Source organism: Herpailurus yagouaroundi, unplaced genomic scaffold (assembly GCF_014898765.1).
Source record: "Herpailurus yagouaroundi ecotype Mexico unplaced genomic scaffold, PumYag 29, whole genome shotgun sequence".
Taxonomy (NCBI): Eukaryota; Metazoa; Chordata; class Mammalia; order Carnivora; family Felidae; genus Herpailurus; species Herpailurus yagouaroundi.
Window position 1 is genome coordinate 60,279,442 of NW_024412377.1, and position 15,620 is coordinate 60,295,061.

Consider the following 15,620-nt stretch of genomic DNA (forward strand, 5'->3'; position numbering starts at 1 on the left):
TTTTCTCAAGATGTAGCTTTATTTTCATAAAATGGTCCTTTCTAGCACTTTTAGAACAGAAATATCTCCTCCAAATTAAAGAAAATGATGTTGGAAAGTAATTACTCAGAGGTCAGGAGTCCCTGTCTTAGTGCTGAAGGCCCCAATTTAATTTCAAATTGAAATTTGACAAGAAGGAGAGAGCCCCATTCCAACCATCACTTTCAATTTTCCAGATATAATTTTTATTGGTTAGTTTCTATTGCCTGGGAATATTAAACAATATTTACGGCAAACACCAGACATGCCTAATACTTCTGAAATCCTGAGAGGACCTTGATCGGATGTGGGGTGCATGGTCATTGGCGTGTCATTATGTGAGATTAAGTGGTGACTTTTTTTTTTTAATTTGTAGGAGTAGGAACATTGTGATAAAAGGTGTTAGCTATTAAAATTACAGGAACCATAGGGCTAGGATGGATCACTTCTTGTGTGCAGCACATTGTAATTATCATTTTCTGGAAAGCCATTCCTGAATTTTTCTGTAAATTGCTTGCCTAAACAATGAAGTGTTGATGGTGGCAAATGAGCAATAGGAAATTTTACAAAAACAAAAATCAAAAAAACTTTTACACGACTGCTTCCCCCTCTTCTCTTTGCCAAGAGTCTAATCAATCATATATAGATTTGTTAACTAAAGTTACCCAGGAGTTTGACCTTGATGCTAAGAAAGGCAGCATGGTTTGGTAGAATTCAAGTATAATTGAATATAGTGTTACTTTAGTTTCAGGTGTGCAGTATAGTGGTTCAACGATTCCACGCATTTCTCAGTGCTCATCAAGATAAGTTCACTCCCCTTTATCCATTTCACCCATCCCCCTACCTTCCTCCCTCTGGCAACCACCAGTTAGTTCCCTGTCCTTAAGAGTGAACATGAGAAATTGTCCATACTTATTCTGCGTAGTTGGTTCTGTGACTTTGTGCCAATATCACCCCTCTAGACCTTGGTTTCTTCTGTGCAATGAACTCTATCATTTTTAAGATCTTTTTCATATATTTAACTTTTCTGATTTGGCCAATGCTTATTCTTTTTTCCATCTCCCAAGATCCTGAGTCAGGGATGTAAAATAGATTTTGCTTCATATGCTAGGTCGGGTGCATTGGTAATAGCTGCCTGTAGTACTGCCCTGAGAAAGAATCAGAGGCTACATCTGTGTTCAGGGGAAGAAGTACTGAATTGATTAGTGATGTCTGTCATAAGCATAAGATTCTAGAATAGTGATGTATGCAGGATACTTACAAATACTATGTATTGACTAAAATCTTTGGTGTTTTTCCAGCCCAGTCCAAAATCTCTTGTAGGACCCATATTCTCTTTTGCATATTTTTGGTTAAGAAGGCTGTGGTATAAGAGCAGAAGAGTAATGGAAAAAAATAATCTGAGAACTTAACATTTTACCAGGGAATGGATTCTATGTGCTACATGTCCTATTTTATCAAATGTAAGAATCACTATGATTTTATGTGCCCATATGAAAGAGATCATGCTACCAATTAAACTGTGACACAGAGGCTTATTTTTGCATTGATTGTAATCTTCAGAGATGTTAAAAAAAAAGTTTGGAAATCAGATGTGATGGAGCATGTCTTTGATTCCTCATGGGTAATTGTCATCATCTCCCATTGTTTGGGAGAATAGAGTGACTGAGCATCAGAGGATGAAAACATCATGGTCAAAGTCATATGTATGGCTAGTAGCAAGGTGGGATGTGAACTAGGGATGTCCAACATCAGAGCGTGTGTCTGTTGTGCTATCCTGTAGGTCTTAGAACAGTGCGAGGAAAACTTCTCAGATTTTTTTGGGTAGGTGAGGGGCTGTCTCAGAGAACCTTCCCTGACTGTTACATCCTTCTGCTGACTGGTCTACAGAAGGCTGTTCCCTGTGTGTGGCCTCCTTAGTGCTGGGGATGGACAATCTCATAGGGAGAATCAACCAGGGAATTTACACACTGCCAGAAATTCTTGGAAGGGGAACAATCTGGTAATTTTGTTGAAATTGGGATCTAGTTTTTATTTCGGGTAATTAAAATAAGCCTCTGGGTGATATATTTTGGGCCTAATTACCCCGGTTTTTGCAGAGGAGTCTATTGAGTGATTAAATAAAGGTAAATGCAGCTGGCATCAAGCCAGCTCCGGAAATTCAGAGCAGTTTGTTCAAAAAGGAAGGAAAAAAAAGGCGGTAATCGCCCCATCCTCCACTGCTTCACCTCACAATAGTGCTGAAGACTCCAGACAACACCTGAGTCATCAGAGAGCCAGGCTTTTCAAGTTCTGACTTCACTTTCCAAATGGCAAATGGCCCACCTACATGACCACTCTCTGATACACTCTGAGCCCACAGACTTCAAGATGCTTGTGCAGGGGCCACAGCAAGACAGTTAGTGCCACCTCCACCCAAACCTGTCCCATGGAGAGCAGGTGTGAGGACTGTCTAGGACAGGAGGATGTGAGGTTCCAAGCCAGAAGTGGTTGGTTGACTCCACACCTTCACTCAGCAACCCAACACTTTGTTAACAAACAATACTTACAACAAAGTTATCACTTATTGAGCAAATCATCTGTTTTCCAGGCAAAGAGCTAAGCACCTTATGTGTCTTACTTCTCAACCTGCCTCAGAGACTTGTATTTTACATCTGAGGTTACTGAGACACAGAGAGGTTATATAACTTACCTATAATCACACAACTTGTTAGTGGAGGAACTGGGACTTGAACCCAGGCAAAGCTGTTTGTAGAGTTCCTCCTCTTAAATAGCATAGTATATACTCCTACACCACTAAGACCTTAAATTGTTCTTTAGGCATCGAATATTTTAAAGGTAATAATGGGCACCTCCAAGCTCCAGATGCTGCTCTGCCTAGACCTTGCAGTCTGGTAAGATGACCTACATGTCAACTTTCAGAAACCTGCGAAGTGGCACTGGATTCTTGGTGGCTTTGTAATGACAGTGATATATTTAGAATCAATCTCCTCAATTATGGGAATCTGTAAAGTCAGAACAAGAGCCTGGAGTCTTGGGACTTACAAAATAGCAGGTTTTGCAGAAGACAAAGCTAGAATGGAAGTGTGAAATGATCTCAAGTCTCCTTCCCCTTCCACATACAGCTTGTGTCCACTTTCTTGAGCAGACCACCGGGTTCTATGTCTAAAGGCCTCTCCAATCCAGAGCTTCCCTCTACCATCAATGCTACTAACTGGGGTCTGGCAATGACTGTCTCTTACCACTTCCTCTGCTGTAGCTACTACCAAGACACACTGCCTCCTCTCTTGTCCCTTTTGAATTCTTCCCGTTGCAGCCCATGTGGTCTTATCACGTAGAGCTTTCCTGGTGGGCAAGCCTCAGTGGCCTCACCGTGGCTGAAGATAATGGCCCAGCTGCTCACCACAGCCTTCAGTGTGCCCAGTACAGGCCTGCCTCTTTCCCCTATGCTCTTGACCTCCCGCTCTTGTGCCAAATTGATGGAACTGTTCTGCTAGCTACAGAATGTTCCTTTTCTTCTTTGCATTCTCCTGCATGCCATTCCCTCTGTCTAGAACATACTCTTCTTACCTTTCTTTGCAAAACCTTCCTCCTTGAAAACTCCTCTTTTTCTTTCATGTATTGGCCTGGAGGCACATCTTGACCCACATTCCACTCATGCAAGTTGGTACCCCTCGGCTCTCTTCAGCATGAACCAGTCTCATGTACTCATCACACGGTCACGAGAACATTCTTCCTAGCACTAGAGAACAATGTCTTCATCACTTCTGCATCTGTAGGAAACACAATGTCCCTGGCATATAGGATGACCTGAATGAACACTGCTGAAGGAATGGAAGATTTCTGCTATTTACTTTATTTACATACAAACCACGATTCTTTTCCTTAACATGCAAGTGTTACTTGCATTACCCTTATGCAGGTGTTACTATTATCACCCTTAGGGCATGATTAGACTAGGAGAGTAAGGGAGGAGAGAGAATTGCTATTGAATAACTGGACCAAATGTAAAGAATTGGGGAAAGGATGTATTCATTTTCTTCAGAGGATATATATGTTGGTGATGATCACAGTTAAAATTTCTAGGGTGCTTGCTGTGTGGCAGAGATGGAAATTTGAGGACATTATCAGGTTTAATCTGTGAGGTTGACAAAAAATTATTATCTGCTCTCAGAAAGGAAACAGTGATCAGAGGGTTTGAGCTCTTGTCCAGCATCACATTCAGGGGAAGGAGGAATACAGAATCCAAATCCAGGTCTACAGAGTTTGAAGCCACCATCTTAAGCATTTCACTGTGCATGTCTGGGTCATTGTTTTTCTGAGATAAAACTTGAAAAAATTAAAAGAGTAAATGTGTGTATGTGTAAGTGTATGTGTATGTGTTAGGGGGAGATCAGGTTAAGAAAGAGAAGAAACATTATATAAGAGTCCTGAAATTCCAGTTGGTACCAAGAGGTGGCGTCATTAGCTTGGGGTAGCTTGGTTGCTGCTTGATATGGTCTTATAGAGGGTGCTTATGTCCTGTGGGTGGGGAAGTTTTACTTTTTTATTTTGTTTTATTTTGTTTTATTTTATTTTATTTTATTTTATTTTATTATTTATTTTTGAGAGAGAGAGAGAGAGGGAGAGAGAGAGAGAGAACACAGGGCTGTGGCAGAAGGAGAGAAAGAGAGAGAATCTTAAGAATCTTAAGTAGGCTCAATGCCCAGAGCAGAGCTTGATGTGGGGCTTCATCTCATGACCATGAGATCATGATCTGAGCTAAAATCAAGAGTCAGATTCTTAACCAACTGAGCTACCCAGGCACCCTGGGAAGTTTTACTTTAAAAAGGATTTTGGTAATTGCATATTAAAGAGTACATGGCCTAAAGTATATATGCAAAAAAAATTAATTAGTATCTCAACTTCCAAGGAACCCATAGCATGTATGCACAGAAGTCAGTTATCAAGGTAGACTTCATATAATTGGGTCTAGTTCTTGGGTAACATGAAAATTTGAATAGATGGAGAGGAAGAGTAAGGGGGTTGAAACAGGGAGCAGTATTTTTGGCCTTATCTCCATCTCCTGGTCTGTGAAATCTTCTCTCATTCCTCAAGATCATCTTTCTTCAGTGATCTCATTGTTCTTTGCCCATTTTTAAATTACAGTATTACCATATCATAATGGAACTTTCTCTTTACCTGTCTATGTTCCACAGTAGACTAAGGTTCTTGAGGAAAGGGATTGTATCCCATTATATTTGAAGATCCTGTCCATAGGCCTAGGACTTGGCATGTGGCTGGCATTTATCCAAGCTGTGGAAATGAATGAATGGAAAGAACAAACTAAAATGAAAAGTACAAATTAATGTCTAGCTTTAAAATAATTCTGATTTAAAAAATAATATGAGAGAAGATTTGTTTCATGTCAAGCTTTCCCATGAAGGTCTTTCCTATATAAAATTCCCAAATACTTCATGAGCCCTATGTGGTAGAATTCTTCCAGACAAAGTTTCAGAACTGGGGCATAAAAAAGAGCTGGTTTCATTCTCCCAACCTTCCTTCTGTTCCATGATGAGCCACAGAGATGAAAATGAAAGGGAAATGTGAGGTTCCTAAATTCATTAAAACAGCTACTGCAGCCTCCCTGGTCTGTCCAGTTGAGCAAACCTCTGCTATGAGGACAGAATGCTCCTAGATAATAAGCACTCTCCTGTTGCTGCTGCTACCATAACAGTCTCACGTGTGATGCAGTGACACACAACATGTGATTCTACAGAGGAGGTGAGCTTAGGCCCTGGAGAAGTTGGTGGCAAGCAGCATAGGAAACACACTACTGTTGTCAGCACCCAGAGAGGGAGAGACAGAGATGTGGTTTAGGAATTGTATACGGAGTACTAGGAAATGCATGACTGGTACATCATCGCCCTAATGAAATTACATCCAAATATCTCAGTGCCTTTTAGCTTTCCATAAGTGGAGCCAGACCTGATTTTGAACAAGTAATTTTAAGTATATTCTTAAAGGTAAGACTTCACTATATCTGCTGTCCTATTTCCTGGCACTGGAGGAGAGGACAGCCTTTTCTTGTCCTTGGAGAACTTTGGAAACTTTGGAAACTTTAGAATGTCTGCCATTTGGGCATTGACTGAGTGCTCTCACACCCAACATTGCTTTCTAAGGGCTGTGGAGTTGGGGCCCAAGGTCTCGAGTTTGAAAGGATTTTACTAGTTGGAAACTGGTCATACTTTTCTTAAGGAGTGAGAAGACCTTATTCCACAGCTAGGAAGTCTTTTCACTTCACAGCTCTCTGTTCCTCAGTTCCCTTATCTATAAAATGGGGGTATAATGGTGGAGATTGGATGAAAAAGCATGTCTAAAGCCTATCACATGGGGCTTACCACCTAGCAGGTCTTTGGTAAAGAAGAGCCATTATTATTCTCCTTCAGTACTGGAGTCTTCTCTTGCTTTGACACAAATGTTATGTATCAGATGACAAACTATTTTGTGGCCCTGACTTGGGATCTCTCCTGGATTTGGGAAGTATTATTAAGCTATTGCTACAGCTGGGCTGTGCACAAAGCCCCCTTGAGATGAAACCAGATGCCATATGTCTGCTACAAAAGCTTGAAGGAGAAATCCCATCACAGAGGGTCCTTCCCTGGGAATGTTGTTGCGGGGCTGGAGCCATCCTGAGAGACCCTGTCAGCACGACCTTGAGTGCAGCAGGCTCCCCCACAAGGGTCCATGCTGTTCTTTCCCGAGTGTTGACCTTCTAAAGGGACTCAAAGGAATCAATGCCATCAAATGACTCTTCAAGATCAGAACCCCCTTTTTCTAGATTTATGCTATGTTCATCCAGTGATGCATTTGTGCAGTCATTAAATATTGATGATGATTTTTTAATAACATGAGGAAATTCTATGTCTTAAATATAGAGAAAGGGTCAAAAGACCCAAAAATAAAAAGAAAGCCATCAGGGATCCTGGAAGCCAGGGAGGGGAGACATGTGGCCCTTCACCAGAATCCCTGGATCTCCCAGAGGTCAGGCCCAGAGACTCTGTTCTGAAGCTAAAATTATGTTGATATCTTCTGCTTAAGTGACACATGATTTGTACATTTCTGTAGCTTCACTTTTTTCTAAAATGATTTTGCTTTCCTTTTATAATCAGGAAAAAAAATCCTCAAACACTATTTCTTTAAAAATAGGAATTAATGAGATAGTCAAACTTACTGAAGCATTTTCATGTATATAATTTTACTTTTCTTCTAACCAGCCTGTGAAGCCAGAAAGGCAGATGGTTTCATTTTAAAGACAGATGTGGGGGATGGAGGTGAACGTACTTGTTCAAAATTGTGCAGAAAGTCAGGGGCAGAAGTTAGTACTTCTAGCCTTGTTCTGGTCTTTGTACCATGGGTTGTTTTTCCTCCTAACGTTTTCATCTCCCTATTTTCTCCCAGTTCATTCACCAATCATATATGAAGCACATATAGCATCTTAGGCAATGTGATAGACACCTAGAGGGCCATAGAGATTCAGATGACAATTTCTGTCCCCCAGGACTTTGCTCCCTGGTGGAGATGTGCATGAGAGCTTGACAAAAGAAATGTCAAGATAATATAAGCAGCAGCCTGTTCAAAGCTCCATGAGTACTGGGAGGATGGAGTGACTAATCCCATGGCAGGGGCGGGGGATGATCAGAAAAAGTTACAGAGAGGAGGTGACATTTAAATTGCAACTTGCTGTCTGGCATAGGAGGTAAAAGCCCAGGCTCCCAAGCTTGGCAGACCTTGAAGACACTCCAGTCTTCACCACCTCATACTTGTATACTTGGACACATTACTATTACCCTCTAAGCCTCAATTATTCTCCTGGAAAATGGGGTGGTTGTAAGATACCTTGAAATAAATCAGTTAATGGAAGCAAAGCATTTAACAGCCCATTTTAACTTCAAGAAGCTAGAGCCTTTATTATCATAATTAGTAGTAACATGACTCATATTCATTTATTCCTCCCAAATGAAAATTATTTTCCATGATAGATAGGTAATGGAACAATGTCCCAGGTAGAGGGAACAGCATGTGTTAAGTCACTGATATGCAATAGCCTCTGACTTTTTTGCAAGATGACAAGGAGGCAGGGATAGGGGGAAGTAGAATAGTAGGAAGTTAGGCAATACATATTAGATTGCAGTCAGATTGTAAGGAAATTGTGTTGCTGTGGGAGGATTGTTATGCTCTAGGATGCTGGTGGGATGCTTTTAAGGGTGTAGAAACCAGGTAATGGCCAGATGTGTGTCTTAGAGAGATCCCTCAGGCAGCCAGGAGAGAGCTGGATCCAAGGGAGCTGGAAAAGTAGAGAAAGTAGCCCTTGAAGGCCAGTACAGTGGTCTACATAGAACAGTCAAGGGCTCATGATGGTGAAGTCATTCATTTCAGTTAAACAAGGACCTCCTTGACTTTACAAACTGAGGAAAGCAGTTCCCACTCTCAGGACACAACATATAGTGGGGAAAGAAGGGGTGAAGGGAGGACTAGAAATAGCTATAATTTAAGACAAATAATCATCACAAGAGAATAACGAAGACTGCTTTAAGAGGGTCAAAAGGAGGGAAGGTGGGGTGTTACATACAGGTGCGTGAATCAGAAAAGGACATGTGCTTATTGTCAGAACACATCACCCTTCTCTGGGCCATAATAAGCTCTATAAGGCAAGCTGCATCTATGATTTTCTTGACCAACACAGAGAAGGGAATCAATAATGTTGGAAAAAAGTGATTAGGGCTGGGGTTGATCTGAGAAGTTTCCCTGGAGCTGGTGGATACATGGTTCTGGAGAAGAGGGAAGGATCTATTCAGGAAATCCATTCAGGTCAGTGGCGAGTTCATTACATGGCTTTGAATTTGCTCCCCTTGATCCCTAACTATAGACAGCACATTGTTTTCTATCTTGAAACAAACAAGCAAACAAAAAACAATGGCAACAGCTCATGACTTCTCTTCTCCATCACCCATATGGGATTTCTGCATGTGGGATTGGATTCAGTCAGGCTTGGAGTGCTTGCTGAAAGAGCTATGTGAACCACTCTCAATTTCATCAATTAAAGTGACTCAGCCCATTTGGCTCAGGAGAAAGAAGGCTTTTCTGTCAGCATAACCAGGGTATCACAACACATGTGCTACCTGGGAAACCAAACCCAAGCACCAATGGGAGGTCATTGTGTTTAGCTGATGATTTAAAAAAATACATATTGAAGTTTTGCCAGGAGAAAAAAAATTGGTTTTATTTGAATGAAGTTTAATATAATATGGTTGTGGATTCTAAGAATTTGTGAGGCCATTCGTGATAATAAATGCTTTATTTGCTTTGGAGCGAATAATCCTTTGGTTTGATGCTTATTGTCTTTTCATTTTAGTTGTGGTTTAAACCAAGGCAAAATGCTCTGCCCAAAATGTTTCTTCAGTTACATAGACCCTGTCTCCTTTAAATTGCATTTTCTATAAAAGGGACTAGGTCACATGTAATAAATTTTGGCATTTTAATGAAAACATTACAGAGAAAATAGTTAACAATCTGCTTTAATTTCAAAACTAATTTCCTCTTTCATATAGTAAGACAGTATCTTGGTAAAATGTGAAAAATGCATTGGGATTTAATTATGATGGCAATTTGTTCTGAAACAAGGTTAAACTGGGCTGTCAACGTTCAGAATAAAGGTATTAGGAGGTTGGCAGTGGGGGTAGGATGATAGTGGTTTGACGTTCCTGGGTCCTGAGTGCCAGGTAGACCATAGTAGAATTACAAGCCCTGAGCACATTGCTTACTAATCAGTAGAAGGATGGATATTCCTGGGGGAAAGATAGAGCCTATAGATTCCAGTGGCACCATCCCCACTGGAGGACTGATAGGCAAGAAAACAAACAAACGAAAAAACCCTGGGAATCATTTTTTCCTGTTGATCCACTGGATCCAGTTCATTCATTATTTATTACTGCATCAGATATTTGAATTCCATTATGCTAAGTGCTAGAGACACAAAGTTAAGCAAAAATAAGCAGGATTCCTACCTTAAGAAGATTATAGGCTAATGAGAGAGAAATATAGTCATCAAAGAATGACACAAATATATGTACAAGGTCAACTGTGTCAAGAATTTTGATGGAGGGGTCTCTGGTGCCAGGTGAGTATACAAAAGGAGTTTTTCATGTGATCTAGGATGGTGGTGGTAGTAGTCTTGGAAAACCTTACTGGGAAGTCCCAGTAGAGCTGGAAACTGACCAGGGGAGGATGACATAGAGTAGATTATTCCGGGCAGACAGAAAAGCTTACACAGATCCTTAAGGATGTGTTAGGATAATGGGTCTGTAGAGCAGACAGGGCAAGTGCCTGAGATGGAAGCTTCCATGGGAGAGTCAGATGGGCCCTTCTGGGTGACAGACCTGGTCTTACTTTCTAAATTTGTCAGGAAGCCAGAGTGTGACATGGGTCAGATCTAAATTTTGCAGTAATTGTCTTTGCTGCAATGTGGAGAATATGCTGCAAGGGAAAGGGAGTATATGTTGGGGGACCAGTTGGGACATTTGTGGAGGCCATCTGAGAGAAGGGGTTTGGGACAGGATGCCAGCAGTGGAGGAGAGGCATGTTTATCTTGGAACCTGGCTTCATCTGGCAGTGAGAAAACCAAACTCTAGGTTTGCTCTTCCTGGGCTGAGTGTCCTGTAGGAGGCAGGCTGAAATCATATATTTGGGAAACCTCAGGAGTAGGGGTGATAGATGTGATCAATAAGAATTCAAGCTGTAAATTGGTTAAAAGATGGGGATGAAGTTGAGATGGAGATCAAAGGGCTTTTGAATATTAAGCTTGTCAAACATAGTTTACAACAAACACAGTGTTGGTTGGGTGTGGCTTTGTCCGGCAGCTCTTTTCATTGCAAGCCATGCTTTATGAGCATAATGATCATAAAACGCCTATGTTTCTTGGGACTTAAAAAAAAATATGTTTTTAGCATACAGCAAGTTGCCTTGAGCAGCTCGAAATGAAAGCCTTTTCAAGCAAAGGGTATTGAGACCTCTGCTCAGCTAATGAGGAAGTTGAACCTGCCAGTCGGAATTGGTCTCAAGTTTAGTGTCAGTGGTTCCTGGAACTAACCCGGGGCCATGGGGTCCCATCGACCTTCACATATTCCACCCATCACTACATTACTCCAGCACTGACTTCCCCAAGTGATTGCTATGAGCCCTTGGACGACTCATCGAGCCTTACTTGACTGCCTCATGCTGAAAATGGCACAGACCCAGCTCTTGCAGTGTCTTTCACCTCAAGGATATTTATTCCATGCAACAAGGATCTTTCGTTTCTCAGAGTGCTATGCTGTGTTTAATATACATTCATATTCTTCTGGATCGCTGAGGACTTTGTCACTTAACAATTCATTGTCATGGTTTCTGGTCTTAATAAAAGCAAGAAGAGTGTACTCCTTATCAACACCATTTTTTGACTGAGAAAATCTTAAGCTTGCTTCTGAAAACCTACCGCAGCCCCATGAAGGCATCTTGCATCTTCTCTCCCAATTTACTCCAATCAGCAAATGAACGAATATGCAATTAGTGAGCACCTGTTGTGTACCCTACATTGTGCTCAGGGCTTTTACTCACTTCATTGTCAGACACCCTTGTAAGACAAAGGTTATGTTCAGTATTATAAGGAGTCAGAGGCTCCCAGAGGTTAACTTTCCCAAAGTCACCTAGCAAAAAGAAACTGGCAGAATAATATCAAACCCAAGACTTCTGATTCTATGCCCATGACTCTTCCCGCCTTAAATTGGTAAACAAGCTGGCTTTAGATGGCTCATGGACAATGCAGGGGAAAAAAAAAAAAAGGAATCGTATGACGGGAAAGTTGTTTTCTTTTCAGTTCTCTCTCAAACGTCCTGATTAGTCAAGTAGAAAATGTGTTTGGTTTTAAAGTGGCTTTAGCATGTGTTGAATATTTGCTAATTTCCCTTTTTAACAAAGAGAGCTGGTCTCAGGCTTAACACCTTCAACACTCAAAAATCTTAGCAAGAGTTTAATAAAATTATTTTGATTTCATCTTCTATTTTTGGAGCATCATATTGGTTTCCTTATGGTGGCAATATAGAGTTGCCTTTTAGGGAACTTTTAAGGAAGAAAGAAAATTATTAAAAAAAATTTTTTTAAGTTGAATAAATTATAGTTCAGGTGTATGGGCACAATAATGATAAAAAACATGAAAGTGTATCCATCTAAATGAAGCTAGGAACTATTCCATTGATTTAAACTGCCTCCTTCACTCTCAGGACATGTGGGGCTTCATGTGATCATTGCGGCACTAAATTGTAAATGTGTTCTTTGTTTATCTGTTTTCCTGGAACACAATTAGAAACAATTATAATGAAAACTATCCCTGTCCCTAGGACCGTTGAGGCATCCTTCTTAAGTTTAAATTTATAACCCAAATCAACCCAAGCTAGTAATGGAGTCTTAAAACCTAGGAAAAATACGTAAGTTTATTGCAAAAGATAATATCCCATTTAAAACAGTTTAGAAATTTACAAAACCTTACATTGGTACACAGTCTTGAAGAAGGTGCTCTCTATAGATGAGCTGACATGAAGTTCCAAGTATAGTGAGTACCTATTTTTTTAACTACAGAGAAAGCAGCTACACAAACTCCTGCAACTTAAGTTGATATGTGAGTCTCTTTCCCTTTAATTTTACAAAAGTAATTTTTGCCAAATTAATATCTCTCCATAAAACCATATAACCTCAAGTACAGCATTTCTGTAGAATAGCATGGTAGATGTTACATCGTATTTTACAAAGAAGTGATTTCACATGGTAGACGAGTATAGATAGAGGTTTGGCATACGTATCTGTATGTTCTTCAAAACATGGAGATGACCATTTTTGTGTAGCAGGAAGGTGTTTACTGAATCCATTTCCCTCCTAACTATTTTAAATGTTCAGTATTCAGAAGAGACCTTTCTGGTTTCAGGCTGGTGGCCTGAGCAGTGCTATGTTGTGCTTTGGTATAGAATTATATAGCCTCATTTTTTGTTGTTGTTGTTTGTTTGTTTGTTTTTTCTCAAAATGTCAAAATTTTCCAACCCCAGTTTCATTTAATTCAGTTGAGGCTTTATCTCAGGCCCCTCACTCAATACAAGTGTATGACAAGGTGAGATTCATCATTTAAGAGTTGGATTATCCTTTTGTGTGAGTTACCTCAGACACCTCTTCATCGTTCCAGGGTAACTTTGGCAAATGATCCAACTGAGCTCTGGGTCGTTCTGCTCATTTTGATGTTGGAATGTGCACAGAGCTTACAAAGTAGGTAGAGTAGGTGTTTACATCTCCGTTCAAGAATGGACAACCAGGCCCTGAAAATTTAAGCAATTTGCCGAAGGTTAGTGTTATAGACTGTTCTGTTGCCTGGGTCTCTTAATTCCGGGAACAGGATTATTTTCATCCCAGCATGCTACCCAAGAATATAAATTAATTTGAAAATCGGTGTAAACAAAGCAAATTAAGATGGAAGCTCTACTATGAGATAAAATTACATAAGACATCCCAAATGATTTTGTCTTATTGGATTATCTTCTGTGCTGTTCTTTTCCACTGTTGGGGCCAACTGAGAGTTGATTGTGTGGATACAGAAAGATCTGTGGCTTTTAGCCAGTGGTAGCATATCTTATTGAAATGTGACTTCTTAAGTATGACAAGTGTATTTATCTTAATTCCAACTTAGTGTTATGTATTCCGGTCTCATTTTGTGGGTTTAAACATTACACTAGAAACAGAATGAGAACATCTTGAATGACATTCCAAGACTTAAATAGTGCAAGCTGAGACTCTTTGCCAAATTTCCCTCTCACTCTCACCGAAATAGCTTTGTGCACTGCAGCACGGTGACAGGGAAAGGTGAATCTGTCGGAGTGGTTTGTTCAGTGAGTCTCAATTTGCAGTGGGGTACGTACATCCCACGTGCACTCCACAAAGTCTCTAACTCAGAGACCTGATCTTCAGCAAAGGGGATTATAAAATGCCTTCTTCATTGAGTGCCTGTGGAGCTTTAGGATCCCTTTTCTAAGCAGCATCAATGCAACCACAGGCTGCTAGAGAATTTAATGCAAAGGAATGCGAGCCTTTCCAACCTACCCCTTATCCCCAAGAGTATGTAGCAATTAATTACATTATAGTAGTTTGTTCAGCCATGCAAGTTTGCCTGGACCCACATGTATGAGGATCTTGCCAAAAGAATGAGTCAGACTTCAAAAGAATTCAGACTTTGGGAAGGAAAGGTCTTTAATACTAAAATGGAAGAAAATATATCCTCATCCCCAGTCCTGCTGCTTCTTCGATCAGGTGACCATCACCTGGTCATCACAAAGGGAAATTGTGTAGATTAATATACTTTGGGACCTATCTACAAGGTTGTTGCTGGGATGAATGAACAAGAACCAGTGTTGTGTTTTTATCTTAGTCTGATGTTACTGGTGAGATGAAACGGACAGACAGGCTGCTGGATCTCATGGCCTTAAATATTGCAGGGACAGTAACTGTGGAACCTTCAAGTTCAAGCCCAAACCAGGTCCCACCCATTTGCCAACAGGTCTGAGGCCCCAAGCTGAGAATCACAATGGTTTAAGGCAGGCCCTGCAGCAGCTATAATTACATGATGGCCATACCAACAAGTTCCTTATATCCTGCCATAACTTTACTCTGCCACAGACTGTAAAGCTCACATAGCATGAGATGACATGGGATCTGGGTCCCATGGGATCTAAGGGCTAACTAAAAATGAAAATTACCCAATCCATGAAGTGATCTTGCATTTTTATGCCCTACCCGCTTCTGATGTACTTACGTATGCCAATATCTTAGAAAACTGCCAGTTTATGTTTCTAGTTGCCCCCCCCCCCGCCCCCACCCCCCACCCTGGGGTATCTGATTATAACATTCCTCTATTTTCCTGTTGTGCGCAACATTTTTTTTTTTTTTCTTTTGGGATGATGAACTCAGGATGGGAAGGGAGTGTTTAGCATCATGGAGGTTTTAGAAGATGTGATGGGGTTTTTGCCCATGGTAGGAACCTAGGCTATCAAACAAGGATGTGAACTGGTCATGTGTGACAGGGAACTAGGCAAGTGGTCACTCTAGTATCCATAAAGTCCTCAGCAAGTGTCACTCATTTAGGTGAGATTAGTGGTCAGGTGTCCAGCAGCAGCTAAACCAGCCCCGAGTCTTTCCCATTTTGCAAGTTGAATGGCTCACCACCTGGGGCCTGTGCTAAGAAGTAGAGAAGGCCTGAGGGCAGTGGTTTCCCCACCTTGGGGAGGTACTTGGGGAGGGCAAAGGGAATGGACCCAACAAGCTCAGATCCACCAGAAGCATTTCTTCTTCACTTTCTTGGTTTTCCTCCTTAAGTCCTGTTTCTCAGGGACTGGAGGCTCTGCTGGGGACTTTGGTGGGGGAGATGCCTCCTCAACTGGTTCTGCTTCCTCCAGACTCTGTAGAACTTCATGGAACCTGCCTTCCTGCTGTCGAAAATCATATTCTACACTGCAAAACACAGAGGAGAAGGAAGGAAAGTAAATTCAAATCAG

General features: G+C 40.9%; 2 protein-coding genes across 6 annotated transcripts in view; one reads left to right on the top strand and one right to left on the bottom strand.

Moving 5' to 3' along the window:
- The window catches only part of DOCK2 (dedicator of cytokinesis 2), a 418,809-nt gene that overhangs the window by 187,964 nt on the left and 215,225 nt on the right, over positions 1–15,620 (top strand). The gene's annotated exons all lie outside the window — the stretch shown is intronic.
- Positions 12,499–15,620, bottom strand: part of INSYN2B (inhibitory synaptic factor family member 2B) — a 121,612-nt gene continuing 118,490 nt past the window's right edge. For 2 of the 5 annotated variants that reach the window (XM_040444520.1, XM_040444527.1), the window contains one exon: positions 14,956–15,576. In XM_040444520.1, coding sequence (XP_040300454.1) covers positions 15,390–15,576 — 187 coding nt within the window. In that variant the 3' untranslated portion in view covers positions 14,956–15,389. Of the gene's footprint in view, positions 13,395–14,955; positions 15,577–15,620 lie in introns of those variants that run through there. The other 3 variants (XM_040444536.1, XM_040444542.1, XM_040444550.1) reach the window with 3 other exon arrangements.